Source organism: Nelumbo lutea, chromosome 2 (assembly GCF_056320005.1).
Source record: "Nelumbo lutea isolate HS-2025 chromosome 2, American lotus-T2T, whole genome shotgun sequence".
Lineage (NCBI taxonomy): Eukaryota > Viridiplantae > Streptophyta > Magnoliopsida > Proteales > Nelumbonaceae > Nelumbo > Nelumbo lutea.
The window spans coordinates 43,524,216-43,539,873 of NC_142685.1; the positions used below are offsets into that span (position 1 = coordinate 43,524,216).

Genomic DNA, 15,658 nt, shown 5'->3' on the forward strand with positions numbered 1-15,658 from the left:
TAAGAATAATGTATAATGTATTTATTATTAAATAACAGTAATTATTTTTAAACTGTAATTAATGGTAATTATAGTTTAAGCTATACATAGCATAAAATTACATTTAATAGTAATTAATAGTAATAATTAACAGTAATTTATTTATTAATTATCAGTATTTATAATAATTATAGTATTTTTAAATAATTAATAGTATTTATTAAAAAAGTATTAATTAATAGTAATTAATAGTGCATCATATGGTATAATGTGTTTATTAATTAACAATAATTAACAGTAATTATAATTATTTTTAAAGAGTAACAAAATAATTTATAAACTGTAAATTAACAGTTGTTAAAATTTAAGCTATAAATTGCAAAAAAAATTACATTTAATTTCCTGAAAAACTTTATTTTCAATAAGTATAGTAATTAATACTTACAGTATTATTAAATAATGTATTTAATAATTAATAATAATAATATTTAAATTGTAACTAAATAATTTTTAAAATGTAATTAACAATAATTATAATTTAAGGTATAAATAGAATAAAATTATATTTAATTTCCATAAATTGCTATATTTTCAATAAATACAATAATTCAATAATTATAGTATTTTTTAATTACAGTATTTATTGAAAAGCAATATTTATAAATACATTATTTTTAACAATAATTATAATTTAAGCTATAAATAGCATAGAATTATTTATAAATACATTACAAGAAAATTACATTTAATTATAGTATTTATTGAAAAAAAATTATTAATAATTACATTGTTTTAAACAATAATGCATTTATTAATTAATAGTATTTTAATAAATATGATATTTTTTAATTAACAATATTAATTAACTGTATTTTCAATTTTTAGTCATTCAAGGGAAATAGTTGGTAAGGCCATTGAGAGGTGTTTACTTGATTGGGGCATTAAAAGAGTATTCAAAAATGGACTTCTCGTTATTATTCGGATTCACGTATCTCATCTCTTTATGGTACAAACACCGGGTGATTTCTCTGGTACAAACACCGCTCCCGCCTTTCCCGGCCAAACGCAAGCACAAACATGCCATCTCGACCTCTTTGAAGAGCTTTTCGGCGATGTCAGTGAGGCATGCGGGCACAACCTCGACGTAGCTGCATCTGTCCGATGCTCGCCGCCTGGCTCTTCGCTGCACATGCTAGATCAGCACTAAAGGTACCGTCAGCTGTGCCCACGTCGCTAGACGGTCCGATGGTACCGAATGATTCCCAAAAGTGCGTCAACTCACTTCAGAGCTTGTTGCAGAGTCGTAACATAAACATTCCACAGCCCAACTCCACATGCGACGCCATTCTCTGTTTCTGTGGCACTCGTCTCCATCAGATTACCTCGCTGAGTTGCCTCGCCACAGTCAACCTTACCTCCCACAGGAACGCAACTCCGACGGTTGCCGTCAAGAATTTGGAACAGTTAGTTTTTTTTTTTACTATTTCTTATCATTTATTTCTTCCCGTTGGCGCTTTCTTTCTTTAGAATTCCCAATCATCTGCCATTACTTGAACGGCAACCGAATTGTCAACAAAAACCTGTTGCTCTATCATCTCTTCTGTATATTTCCTATTGCTAATGTGTGCCATACAAGCATACCAAGAACAAAACTTATCCTCCACTCGAGAAAACTATTCCTAATTCCTATTAAATCGAGCTATAATAACCAATTAACACTCTATCTCACTAGAAGCAGGATGCTTCATCAAAATTAAATTTGCAAAGCACCACTGCAAATTCAAATCTGCCCATAACTCCCAAGCCGAACCAAAAGAATTAACTCAACTCTTACGAATCGATCCCAACCAACAAAACAATCTTCAGTCTCACTCTAAAAAACAAAGGAGAAAAATTAAAGATTATCTATTTTTGCCAGCGATATGCAAAAACAGCAGAAATCGAGATGAACCGTTGTTAACGGCAGGTACTAGTAAAGCTGCAGCTCTCGTGTTCATTCGAGATATTACGAGACGTTCATATTGTCATATTACGGATAAGTCGATAAAAAAAATTAGAGATATTACCGAATTGTTGCATTTCAAAAGTTAGGATACTAAATTATCGAGTTTTAAAGTTTGGATATTAAATTAACACTAAACCTAAAGTACAGGGTACTTATCGCGAAGTTTCCTAGGAAAATGCTTTTAAGTCTTCAGGTGCCTATGTTTTGATGCATCATATCAGAGCTAAAGATAAGCATCCAAAAGAGTGCCCAACATAGGCTAAGTGGTGGCTGTCTTGGGTTGTAGGTATGGTTCTCTACCAGCTAGGTTCTTGGGGTTGCCATTGAGAGCTAGCCAGAGGTCCAAGGAAATATGGACCTCAGTGATTGAAAGGTTTATAAGAAGATATTTATAGGGTGAAAGAGGGAAGGTTCCCCCCCCCCCTTTTTTTTTAATTTTGAGTGCATAAAATTTGAACTAGGGAAGGCCAAAGCATGAGGGAGGATTAGGTATTCAAAATTGAACTAACAAGACTGCAAAGAGGGAAGGTTTTTTCCTTTTTTTTTTTATTTTTGGTGCATAAAAAAACCGAAAAATGAACCACGGTTAACCGATCCATCGATTGCATCATTTCGGTTTTGGTTTGGATATTTTAGAAAACCGATCAGGTTGGTTCGATTAAAAAAACCACGGTTCGATTAACTGGACCGTGAGCACCCCTAGCCTAAGCTTCATCATTGTTTCCCCACATCACCTCAAACTTGAAAGACTTTGGATCGAAATTCACTATTTTTCCAAATTTATCAATAGGGGGTATGATCCGAACTCAAGGTAGTATGTCACAGTAAGTTGTTGGATACAAGGTTTTTAAAACCGAACTGGAGAGGGAACCATTATGGGGTCTAGTTCCAAGGTTGAACGGTCTGACCATTCAAACCAAATGAATGGCCCGTTTTGACAAAAAAAAATAAAAGATGATAATGAAAATAAAAAAATAAAAAATGACCAAAAATCATTGTTCGAATTGACGATTTATTGACCAAATCAATAGTTTTGGCCAAAAAGTGTTTATGGGCTGTGTCCAGTTCCCAATTTTTTCGATCAGACCATCTGGTCCAGTCCGGTCTGATTTTGAAAACATTGGTTGGATATATATTTGTCCATCCAACATTTATGAACCTAATTTTTCATGGGTACTTTTATTCCCTTCAAGTGAATTTATTTCTCCTGTAATCCATTTATAACAAGTTACAATCCTAAGTTATTTGCTTGACTTTGGAGTCACTAATCTTCCCCCTATCTCATTAAATAGGATCTTAAAAGTTAAAATCTCCAACGAAGGGAGACCCCTTTTGCCACACCAACAAAAAAGAACCGTTGACTTTGGTTGTATTTGATACTATTATCATTTCTACATGCAATATTTCGAATTGATCAACACAAATTTGTGAAAAAATATATATTTTTTGTTCTACTATAATCATATTTTTTAGTTAAGGCGATCATCTCATGCAATGTGAGACACATTTTTGAAACATTTATATAATCGTACCAAAGTCAACCTTAGTCAATAATATTTGTTCTAAATAATTAAGAGTCCACTTGGTTTATAATTGGAATCGAAATCAAAATTCTCCAAAATTGGAATTGGAATGTATAATCTGTTTGGTTTAGATAGGAATTAGAATAAATAGGAATGAGACTTCATTCTCAAGGGAGGGGCACGGAATGACCATTCCCTCAAATGGGGGGGGATGCCATTCCAGCAGGAATGGGAATGGGATTCCAATTCTACCCAACCAAACCGTTGGAATTGGAATAACCCCTATTCCTTCAACCAAATGGGGCGTAAATCTTTTGGTGCATTTATTTTTCGAGTTCGGCTTCAGCCCGTTCAAGCAGCCTTTACTGCCTTGCATTGAGAATATGTTTGTACTTACATGGCTTTATTTTATGGGGAGATATTCCCAAAGCAAAGTTGAGAAAGGCTGTTAGAACGACGTGAGCATAGGTTTGCCCTGATGAAAGCCGATCTCTTTATTTTCAAATCTTGACAGCATAATTAAATTAATTGGACTGGATGGTTGAACCGATGACCACTGATTAGACCTGTTCACGAACTGGGCTTTGGGCTTAGGCTTCAGGCCAGGCCTATTCAAGTTTTGGCAAAAGTTAAGCCTAAGCCAGTCATGAATAGGTTTAACTGTGAGAAGGGAGAGAAAATAAGCTTTGGAGTTTGGGTTTAAAACATGGACCAGAATGGAAGAAATGAAGGTAAAAGAGTTGCACTGGTTAGAAACTATGCCAAAATTAGGATTAAATTACATTAACTGGGAACCGTGACCATGAGAAATACTTTCAACCGACTGGCTATCAGTGTTTGGAAATGAGATGATGATTCTTGATTTTTCATAAATCACTAATTTATGATATCAGTGATTTTACAAAATAAAATGGAGAAATGGTTTGTTTGGTATCATTGATAATGAATATTAGTAGTGATTTTTTTTCCTTTTATGATAACTATCTCCCATATTCACATCACTCAAAAAATCAAAATCAGCCTGAAAGAGAAATCATTGAAAATGGTCATTCCTCTTTTAAGCCCGATTTAATAATCAATTTCTGACTAATTTTCCGATTTCTTAGAAATCTGCCAACCAAACGGCAGAATAATCAGCCATTCAAAATTTGCCCATGTGGCTCTGATGTGATGCGGATTCCTGAGAAATCCACATGCGTCCCAACACCACCTAAGTATTCCTGATATCCCCGGAACCAAAAAACAATTATTAAATTTTTGATTTTGTGAATATAAGAAGCATTAAAACTTTACGCTGTTTTTGGATGGATTTGAAACTTTGTGTTTTGGTTTCAGATTATATTGACTTTAAAAGCACCTTCCAAGCGCTCAATATTGTGTGTGGGGGGAAGACTGATGTGTGAGAGAGCAGAAGATTAAACATTAAAAACACTCCTTATAGGAAGCAAATAAAGAGGATTGGTTGATTCATTCAATTTTCCTTAATTTTTCCCCTTCCCCTACGAGTGTAAATGGATCAATTTCGAACCAAATTAGGTAATATTCGAATTCAAATTTAGTAAATCAATCAATTAATTATTTTAGATAATTAATAAATATATAAAATAAATATTTTATTTAAAACATATAAATATATAAATTATTTATATAATTTATATAAATTAGGAAAAATTCCCGATAGATACCTTATACTTTAGGTCGAGTGTCAATTTAATATTTATACTTTAAATGGTGATAATCTAATATCCCAACTTTCAATTTGCAACAATTTAATACCCGATATTAAATTTCCATCAGTTAAAAGATAAAAATCCTAAATACCCTCGTTGATTCAAGTAATGAATGAATTAGCGATTAAAATTACGAAAAATAACCCATCATCTATTTAGACCAATGCAAGTGGGAACCAACTCCCTGACACCGGTGGTGTCAAGCGAATGCGTTGTTGGAAAAGCCGATTTTGACGATTGTATACGACGCCGGAAAATTCGAAGTCAAAGAATCCAGTACCGTTGCCGGAGGACAACTCTTGTTGCCCGTCGTTGGAACATTATTGCGCCCACTACTTACTCAGCCGTTGCTGGAGAAGACGAGTTGTTGCCGGCGCCGGAAGAGACAACCAGGGTATGTTTATTTACTTTAACAACCACGCGACCGGCTATAATCAACTAGTGGAACCTGAACAATTGAACTGGAAAAAGCGGAGCGACCGGCTATAAACGGATAAGACACTTGTCTATCTCTTCCCGATGACACCTCGGCTTACCGCTATCCTCAACCATATTTTAGAATAGCAGATAGAGCAGAGCTAACCGGAACGGTTGTCATGTTCTTTCGACATGGCAATGACTCCGACCAGCGTTCACCTTAATGGCCTCTCCAATGCCACATTCCTTCGTTCTATGGCACCAAACCATCTCGTCTCCTCCTTGGCATCCAAAGAAAAGAAGCCTTGCCGCCTAAGATGCGCATTGGTTCCTCCAGATAGGCGAGATAGCAGGCGCTCCGTCTCCATCGCCCTCTTTCTCTCACAGTGGCTCTTTATTTCTAAATGTGCGTCTCTTCCCCTCTCTTTGACTTTCCAGCCATCTTATCTAGTGTTCGTTACAGGGTAAGCAGGATGTCGACGAGAGGAGATAGGTTCATTTTTATTCAAGAAAATTATGAATAAAAGGATGATAAAATTGAAACACAAGTAGAGGAAAACCTTCATGGAATCAGTTCAGATCTGTGTACCGCTCTGTTATAGGAGTTTTCATACCCATCAGGTCTGTGCGCGACTCTGGTATGGGAATTTTCAAGGTATGGGTACTATTCATGGAATGGAAGTGCTATGAATCAAGAGGAAGGTCGGATCTCTTCTACTCTTTTGTTCATCGAACCCAGAATGAAGAGAAAAAGTCCTTATATTTTCGTAAAGGGTAATTTTGATATTTTGAAAATTTAACCCACACCTGATATCACGTGAATGATTATCAAATTGTCGCAATTTGAAAGTTGAGAGATAGATTATCATGATTTAAAGTACGAGTACTAAATTAACACTCAACTTAAATTTAAAGATATCCAAATTCAACCAAATATTTAAATCACAAATACAATTGACACTCCTACCAATCCCCTCTACCTATAAAAAAAAGCATAAAATTAACAATTTCCGGATTTTTGACCTGATCAACCGGACCCGGAATTATGATCGAATGACGGTTCGAATGGTTCAATCGTCCGGGTCAACGGCGGATTAAAAACACTGAATTTTCAACAACAACGGGTTGAAAACTTCGAAAACACTGAGTTTTCAATTTATTCTTCTTATCGTGAACTCATTTCAGACGCGCTCCAATGGCAATTAGGGTTTTCTTGTTCGCTCTTCTCCTCCTTGCATCTCCCTTCTTCCAAGGTATTTTTTTTTCCTTATCTCTTGTTTTTTCATTTTCAGATCTGGACCTGCTTCATTTTCCTTGAATTTTGGATTTCATTTTTACGCTGAGGAAGCTTTAATTTTCGGATCTGTCCACCTTATGTTCTTTAGAATTTGTTTCAGTCGCGTCTGAATTCTGCATGCAGTAATCCGAAATGTGACATGCTTTTCTCAGATTTCGATCGGTTTTAGATTTACTTGACCATTGGTATGAATTTTTGTGAGATTTATCAACGGCGACTTGCATATCCATTTCTAATTATTATATTAACTGCTCGGCAATTGTCACCCAAATTGGTTCATTTCCTTTTTTTCTCTGCCTTTTAATGAAGGTCATTGCTTAAATTCATCTAGTTATTGTGTCGATCGAGTTCCTATAACGTTTCTACATTTATATGGTCGGTTCGCGCTTGTTGTTGATGCGGTTCCATTTATGTTTTGGGGTCTATGGTTTCTTGATAGACAAGTCGGGTAGATTTTCTTTTATTTTGATATCTGGTGCTTGCATGATTTAATGTAGATTGTACTTTGGAACCAATTGAAGCACATATCGTCTACTGATTTTCTGTTTACATATTATAGGTGGATTTATCTGACCATCGTTATTACTTCCTCTTCGTTTCCCTGGACAGTTTCTAGGTGCCAATCTGACTCCGAAGTCGAAGTAGCTGAAGTTGCTGAAGGGGATGATCTTGGGATTGTTGGTGATGATGTCCAAGTTTATGGTGATGGGAGCTTTAATCCAGCTCCGGGAATTGATACTGTCTGTGTTTTCCCCAAAAATACAGCACGTTGTAAGGATTTCATCTATTGAGGATGATAGTTTCTAACTCGATTCCTTTCATTTTTTTTTGTTTTTACATTTTATCTTCCTCCTTAAGTTTCCTTTGTGCTCTGCAGTGGTTCCTGCAGGGGAAGAAACTGAACTACTAGTTGGAGTTAACAATGAAGGTAAAGTTTCATTTGTGTTAGCCAATTTGTAGTTTCAACTTCTGTTTTTTTAACATGTATCTTCCCTGCTCACAATGCTGGTTTTTATGGTCCCTTTCATCTTTCAACATTGAACAAACTGTAGCTGTATCCACAACTTAACTCAATGACTTCTTTCTGGATGAAAAATACAGGCGAATCAAGTTTGAATATCATTGCCATTAAGGCTAGCGTTCATCTTCCTTTTGATCATCGGCTGCTGGTCCAAAACCTCACTGCACAGGTAACCTTATATGACTTTTATTTGTTTTATGCATGCCTATTGTATTTACAGGTCATCAATCTGATTTTCATGTTCTGAAGCTTTTTTTTTCTGCTTAAGAAATTGATGGTAGATGAACTTAATTAAACATGTAGACTTGGGGGCTGTTTGATAACAACTGAAGTTGCTGAACTTAAAGGACTTATTGGTTTATCTTTTAGTGGATAAAATAATAAAATAATGAAGGGTATACTAATCTGCCGAACTTCAACTTCAGCCATAAGCCATTAGAGCCAACAGCATCCTTAAAAACTTATTCACTAAAAGACAAGGCAATAAACTTTTTGGTTCAGCTGTTGTCAAAGGGCCCCTTAGTGACTCAGTGAAAGTGGCTATATATTTCTGTTTTTTGTGCCTCTTACAAGTGTCTGGTAACTGTTGAAGTAACTCATTAAAGTATAGTATATTTTAGAGCTGCAAAGTGTAAATTTGCTCTCTATGTCTGTGTATATTTGGATTAAAAAAATCATATTTCTAGAGTTATTATATGACTTATTGATGTAGTGCAGATGGTAAGTTATAGATATACGCTGCAAAATGTTCTTTTAAAAAATCATCCTTTATTTGAGGATATATGCGAGAATAATGAATAAGTGCATTTTGTTTCCCAATCATATAACATCAACACTCTACTGTATGAGCTTACCTGTACCAGGCTAGAAGTGACTAGGAATGAGACTCCATGGATTTAAAAACTTACACATGATGCAACCAGGTTAACTTCCGGTGACCATTATATTATTTCCTCCGACACTTTCCAGCACGGTAGCAAATAGTGATGTTACTTAATTTCTAAGGACCTTATGGTAATCCTTCTAAGTTTTCTGTGAGCAAATGACCCTAACTATATTAATGTGACATCTCATTCATTTTGATGTCAAGCATCCTCACATGACAAAATATATCTCGAAAAGTTTGTGAAATGTAAAAGAGGACAACAAATTATTGCCTTTTACTCTAGGAAATTCGGAGTTCTTTGGGAATTTTATCAGACTTTTTTTGTCTAGAATATTTAAGTGGACTAACGGAGCAGTCTTAAGAGATCAAAATTTGTATTCAGGCACAAAATGAGGGCTACAAGTTCATTATTAAGGGAGTCAAAATATCTTGTAGGTACTGTTCAGTGGATATTTAATAGTTTGAGGATTTGCAGCATTGTTAGATGTCTTAATTACTTATGGCTGGGTAGTTTCTTTGCTTGGAAATTGAAAATTTCCTTGGTCACTGGGTCTGGTTCTATGCATGCATGGCATAATATTATGTCATGCAAGGTTTGATTTGTATTTAATCAGTTTGAACTTTGAAGCCATTGAAATCTAGTTGATCTTTATTATTTGTGAAGTTGTTTTAGTGCTGAACTTCCTAGTTGATTATTGCTTCAATACTGGCTGGTATATAAATCCATCGTAGCACCATGGTATTTTAAATTTTAATACAACGATTTCAATTCAGAAACACTGTAATAATTTCTAAAATATTCATTTGTTTCTTTTGCTTCGTTATTTCTTTTTATTGCATCACATTACACAATTTTTCTCTTAAATTAATTGTATGCACAGACTAAAGGTTTCCTCTTGATCATGGATTGTATATTGCGTGTGTGTGTGTGTGTGTGTATATATATATATATATAATTTATTTGTAAAAAAATAATTTTTTTTGCTGTTTTAATTGATTTTGCTGTTGGTGAACCAAGAGGTATCAGCAATAAGTACCTCTTCTTTCAGTTGATGACTATTCATATCCACCTCCTTTCTCTTAACATTTTATGGAGGATTCATGTTTTCTGTTAGAGATCGATTTTACATTTTTAGATATCACAGTAACAATATGTTCAGATAGTGCTACCAAATGATTTTTCCAGGAACAGAAGGAACAGATGCCATATATTTCTAAGTGATTTATAATTTTTGGATTATGAGAATTATCTCTCATTCATTTGGTGATATATTAGACACTGCTGGAAAAGAACCAAATTACACTAAATTGATTGATGCAGCAGGGGCAATCCAGAGGATTCGGGAATTTATGAAGTTTTTAGAAACCATTTGGGACACATAATGGCACTCTACTCAGGACCTATAGTGTATGGAAACTCGATTAAGGCAAGCTATTGATAGTACCTGTACTTCAAGGTTTGAAGTTGGAAAAAGCTGAAAATTACAAAGACATGATAGTAGGAGACTCTGGAATCATAATAGATTGGGTCAAAATAATAGATTCAGGCAGATGACAGTATAGTTATATATTGAAAGTGGTAAAAAGCCTTATGATGGGGTTAAGAGCAATGGCTAAGCAGGTAAAGAGGTCATCAAACAATGTGGCAGGCATAATGGATAGACAAGGAGTAGAAAGAAACCAGCTGTTTTGGGGAAATATAAATCAAGGGGATGGGCTGTCATACTAGTAAATTTAATGAAAGAGGGGAAGATTACTGTTAGTCTGTCACAATTGAAATGCTACCAATAAAACAAAACATGTTTTTTGTCTACTTTGCAAATAATATCTGTCAATGGAAACTTGTATATAATTTGATGTTAGGTGAATTTTCATATCTGAAAATCTTTTATTTATAGTTGCATAACATGCTAAAATTTTGAGCATATTATAGACAGTTATTGTTGGCTCATTGATAATTTAGGCCCCGTTTGGCGCGTCTTTCTGCGTGGACTGTCGGCTTTAGAAGCCTGGAAGATCGCATTTTTGTCTTTTGATTTCCCATTTGGTTGGGGGGAAGATCTTTCCACCAAATGACCATTCCCCCAAAAGATGCAAGAAGCCCGATTCGGGCTATATTCGGAAAGCTAGGAATGGAGCTTTTCGCCTTTTTTTCCCGCTTGCTCAAGTCTTGTCTTCACGCAGAAAGACGATCTTTGGGCTGCCAAGATCGTCACGTAAAAGCTCACTACGTCTTTTGGCTGTTAAATCTTCCAGAAGATCTTTCAAAAAAGACTTGCGAACGACACCTTAGTTTGTCCCTGGTGGTATCGTTTATCTGTTAGAGCATTGTAAATAGGTTATATGTTTTGATTATCATGAAATCATTTGTTAAAGCATTACTAGCAGATAGCTCAGCTGTTTTGCAACCCTGCTAATGCGATGGTGTATGGAAAACATTGTCTTTTAGCATATGCCTTTGTAGGACTGGTCTAGCATTTTATCTTATTTTTTGAATAGTACTTTTATTTCTGTTTTTCCATTGTAAGTAGTACTTTTTTTTCCTGTTAAGGTTATTACTCAAAGAAAGGTGTTCATGTTCTAGCATGCATGGAATGGGATACTCGATGTTAACTTTGCATCTTGGTATGTATCCTCTGCCATTGCCATGGAATGGTAGTGAGCTTGTAGGTGTCAGTTGCGGTAGCATGTATGAAGTGTTGATGAATCTTCCTTTGACTCAACTCAGTGTTTTAAAAGCGCAAGGCACAATAAAGGTGCAAGGGCCAATTTGTGCCCGAGGCGAGAGGAGCAAGGCGAGGCGTGCGCCTTTTTGAAGTAAGGCACAAAAGTACAAAAAATTGCTAAAAAAATAAAAAGTATCAGAAAATTAAAAAAAAAAGCCAATATATTAAACATAATATTGATAAGAAATATAAAGTTAAATTTTAAAATTAATGGTCCAAAAAACCTATTATCTAAAATTAAAATACATAAGCATAACATGGAAAGCATATTCAAATGAAAATTAAAAAATAAAATTAAACATATAAAGCATTTTCAAGCATGTAAAACCCGCAATCTCTTTTTTTCCTCAATTGCACTACTTCAAGTAGCTAATGTGATGTAAAACATATACACATTCCTAATTCTACGAGTCACCTTTGTGCCACATCCCTTGAGGCAACCCTCTATTTGCTGATGTTGTTCATTCATTCATCTTAACAAAACATCTTCTTAAAAGGCAATTAAAATTATAAAATCATTATTTTTTGTGTGAGAATTAAGAATTTCAGACCCAAACATGGACCTGTTTGGGATTGCCTCGAGGGGCGTGGTCGGGGATCCGGGGGCAGAGCCCCCGGCCCAGCTGGTAGGTTCAAAAAAAAAACGTAAAAAAAATGTACAGTTTTCAAAAGGTGCACGTATGGGCCAAGGCGCAAGGCGCATCAGGCCCACCAGGTGTGCGCCTTTTGAAAGTGCTGCGCCTAGGACCTAGGCAAGGTGCCTACCCTAAAATGTGCCTCGCCTATGCACCTAGGCGCACCTTTTAAATCACTGACTCAACTAACAATCTACACATGGGTACTCACTTCAGCTTTGGTTTTTTTCAGATTGGTTTTCTTTTTTTTTTAAATTGATTGGTAGCTGTATTTTAGGATGTAGATGATGCCTTTCATGCAACTGGTTTATTTTACATATAGGAAAAAAATTTGCTATGAGTTCACATGACCCATAAAGTGCTTTGACCACATTGCTTTCCATGAACCATATAATCAGAGGATCGGAGCCCTCCATTCAATGTGTCCCACCATAAATATCTACTGGGACCAAAAACATGCTTGTAAGTTGTAACATGATCATGATTATATATTTCCGCCACATACAACTGAAAGGTGGAGAAAATTTCTACTAGAACTCTTAAAAACCCCACCAGAGAATTCTCCAACTTGGAAGGTTGTAAATGATACCACTATGCTGACTAGCATGAGAACACTAGTTCAAGTCTGAGAACAGTCACTTTGTGCCAACTAAGAAAAAAAGCTCAAGGTTAGGTCTGCACTTCTCCACCTCTTCCGAAGAACCCAGATAGCTGGAACCTACATTAGGTAAATGACCTTAACCTCTGTCAGGTGAGACTAATCTAGTGATGGGTCCTGATCTTCTGGCCATGCAACAAGTTTTGTGTTTTAGGGGCCTAGACAATTACAAGTCCTTTGTTCATGGACCCAGGAAACATAGGGATGCTACAATTAAAACTTTGTTGTATGTATGCGATGCTTAATCATGATCTACTTCTAAGAGAGGTATTGCTTTTTTTTTTTTTTTGATAATTAGGCATTTCTTCTTGTTTTAGTTATACTTTCGTTTTTTCTTTTCTTTTGTTTTGAATAATTGTCTTGTAGAAATTGGTTAAGCATGGAGTATTTCTACTTAATATTTCATGAGTTTTCTCCTTGACTCTGCATTTCCATCCTTGTGAATATTTTCAAGTCCTTATTATAATCTGGTTCATATGCAAGCATGGTTTCTTCTTAGTTTCATGTTAGGTGTAATCTATTTTATCATTTATTTTGCATTTTTTTTTTGCTTCTAGAAAGGGTTCATTGTTAACATATAACTTTTTCTGGATTTCAGGTTTTTAACAATGCAACGGTTCCGTCTTCTGCTCAGGCTACTTTTCCATACATATTTTCTGTTTACAAGTACTTGCAGGTATATAACCTCATTGTAATTGAAATGCATCTTAAGCAATGATTATTTGATCATCCATTGGTTTCTCTTTTGCATATGAGTTTGTAAAAAATAACAAAGGGCTACTTTTTGATCCCTTTGTCTCGGTACAACTCAACTGAATTAAGCCTTGCCCCAAGTATATGGGGTCAACTACTTCCTAAGCATCATATCAATCAAAATTGGAAGAAAACAATCCTGAGTGTCTTACTATCTACTCTTCTTGCAGCCTGGGTCATTTGATCTTGTGGGTACAATTGTTTACGAGATAGATCAGCAACCATTCCAGAGCACTTTCTACAATGGTACCATTGAAGTTGTTGAGGCTGGTGGTTTTCTCAGTGTTGAGTCTGTTTTCCTTGTTACCCTTGGACTTGCTCTACTTGGCCTTTTTGGATTGTGGATATATGGTCGAATTCAGCAGCTTTCCAAGGTCTTGCTCTCTTGTATTCTGCTGTTCTTGTTATTTTTATGCTAGCAAATGCAATTGTTCGAATTACTCTATTATTGAACAGAAAATCATTATTAATCTAACTTCTTGCATTTATTTCCATCACCCAGAAAACTAAGAGGGCACCCAAGGTTGAAGTGGGGACTGGAACAACTGATGCTTCAATGGACGAATGGTTGGAGGTGAGTGGTTTCTCAAAGATCATGATCATCATTTCTCCACTGTATTTTCTCTTTCTGGAGTAACACCTCCCCTTTCTGGTCAGGGAACTGCATATGCTCAATCGCTGTCCAAGTCAAAGAAGAAGAAATAGATTGTCTAATCACTCAGACTAGGTATTTGCGGCTTGTACAAGGGCCCAGATGTTGAGTAGTTTTTTCAGAGAAAAGAACAGAAAGAGCCTGCCTGGCATTTGTAGCATGTGGAAGAAGTTTGTATGTTTTCTTGCGGTTAGTACTGTTTAGAATTGAGCTCCTGACGCAAAAACTACACCAAGGGGTTTTAGGCAAGAAAGGAAAAAACAATTTTGTTAACCCACTAGATAGTTTTTGTTCCCCATTTGGATGATACATTTGTAGCGTGCAGATGCAGCTTGTTTCCTCAAAGGTAATGGCATGGAAGCAAACTGGAAGTCGTCATACTTGGTAGCATTCTTTCGATCTGTTTTCTCTCTTGGTAGGATATGTGCTGATTTGCACTTAGGACTCCTGGACCCTGGATGCTAGTAGGCATGTAACAGAAACAGACTAGTTTAACTAATAAAATATATTGTTGACCTTAACACTATGAGCTCTATTCACGTTTTATAGACGTTGTCATTGTCAATAACCGTGGAAGTAGGAACTTCATACTCTAATATGCATATTCTAGCATTATTGATAAACCAGAACAGGGTCCATCGTCGATAGTGGCTTAGCGCCTATGCCCATCGTTATATATTTGGGTAAAAGGCGAATTAACCTTAATCACTACAGAAAGAGATGTTCAAAGGATTACAACTTAGTGACGATTTTAAAAACGAGACTATTACACTAGGGATAGAAGTAGGTATTGTATGGGGAGATCATTTTCAGCCCGACCTAGAAATTCTGGGCGTAGGCCTCGGTTTTGTGCTCAGGCCGGCGCCTAATGCTTCAAGCCTTGCTCGCACAAATTTATATAATTTATAGATAACTTATACATATGTATATATTTTATATTATGTTATATTTTATTCCTCAAAACAATAATGTATATTTTATATATAAATATTATGATGAGACCTATAATACATATTATTTAATGTATAAAATAAATTTTAGGGAGAATGATGCCAATTTGCGGGGTGGGTGCCACCTTCTCCGTGGGTGGGTGCCAGTTTGGAATTGCTGCCAATTTACGGGCGGGCATTGGGCGTGTCCGTACTTCTCTGTAAATTTTATATGCATATATATATATATATAATGCAGAAGTTCAGGGAGTTTTGTAAATTATAGACCCGGGTAAACTATAGACCCTACTCCTATATCCCCCTCAAAACCCATAGCAAGTTGAGTTTTCAAAATCCAAACCCTCTTCACTCATGAAATGCACCCCCTCCTCGGTCCTACCCTCTCCGCTTTTGTGGGGGTTATGATGCTTGAAAGACATGATACTT

The 15,658-nt window shown here is 35.7% G+C and overlaps 1 protein-coding gene across 1 annotated transcript; it reads left to right on the forward strand.

Annotated features, from left to right (window-relative positions):
• The first annotated feature begins 6,129 nt into the window (after positions 1 to 6,129).
• Positions 6,130 to 14,803, forward strand: LOC148870226 (translocon-associated protein subunit alpha-like). Its single transcript, XM_088969101.1, has 8 exons — positions 6,130 to 6,907; positions 7,561 to 7,722; positions 7,829 to 7,879; positions 8,053 to 8,141; positions 13,476 to 13,553; positions 13,801 to 14,004; positions 14,133 to 14,204; positions 14,288 to 14,803. Exons 1-8 carry the CDS (start codon positions 6,850 to 6,852, stop codon positions 14,333 to 14,335), a joined length of 762 nt encoding a protein of 253 aa, XP_088825227.1. The 5' UTR covers positions 6,130 to 6,849; the 3' UTR covers positions 14,336 to 14,803.
• Positions 14,804 to 15,658: the final 855 nt, after the last annotated feature.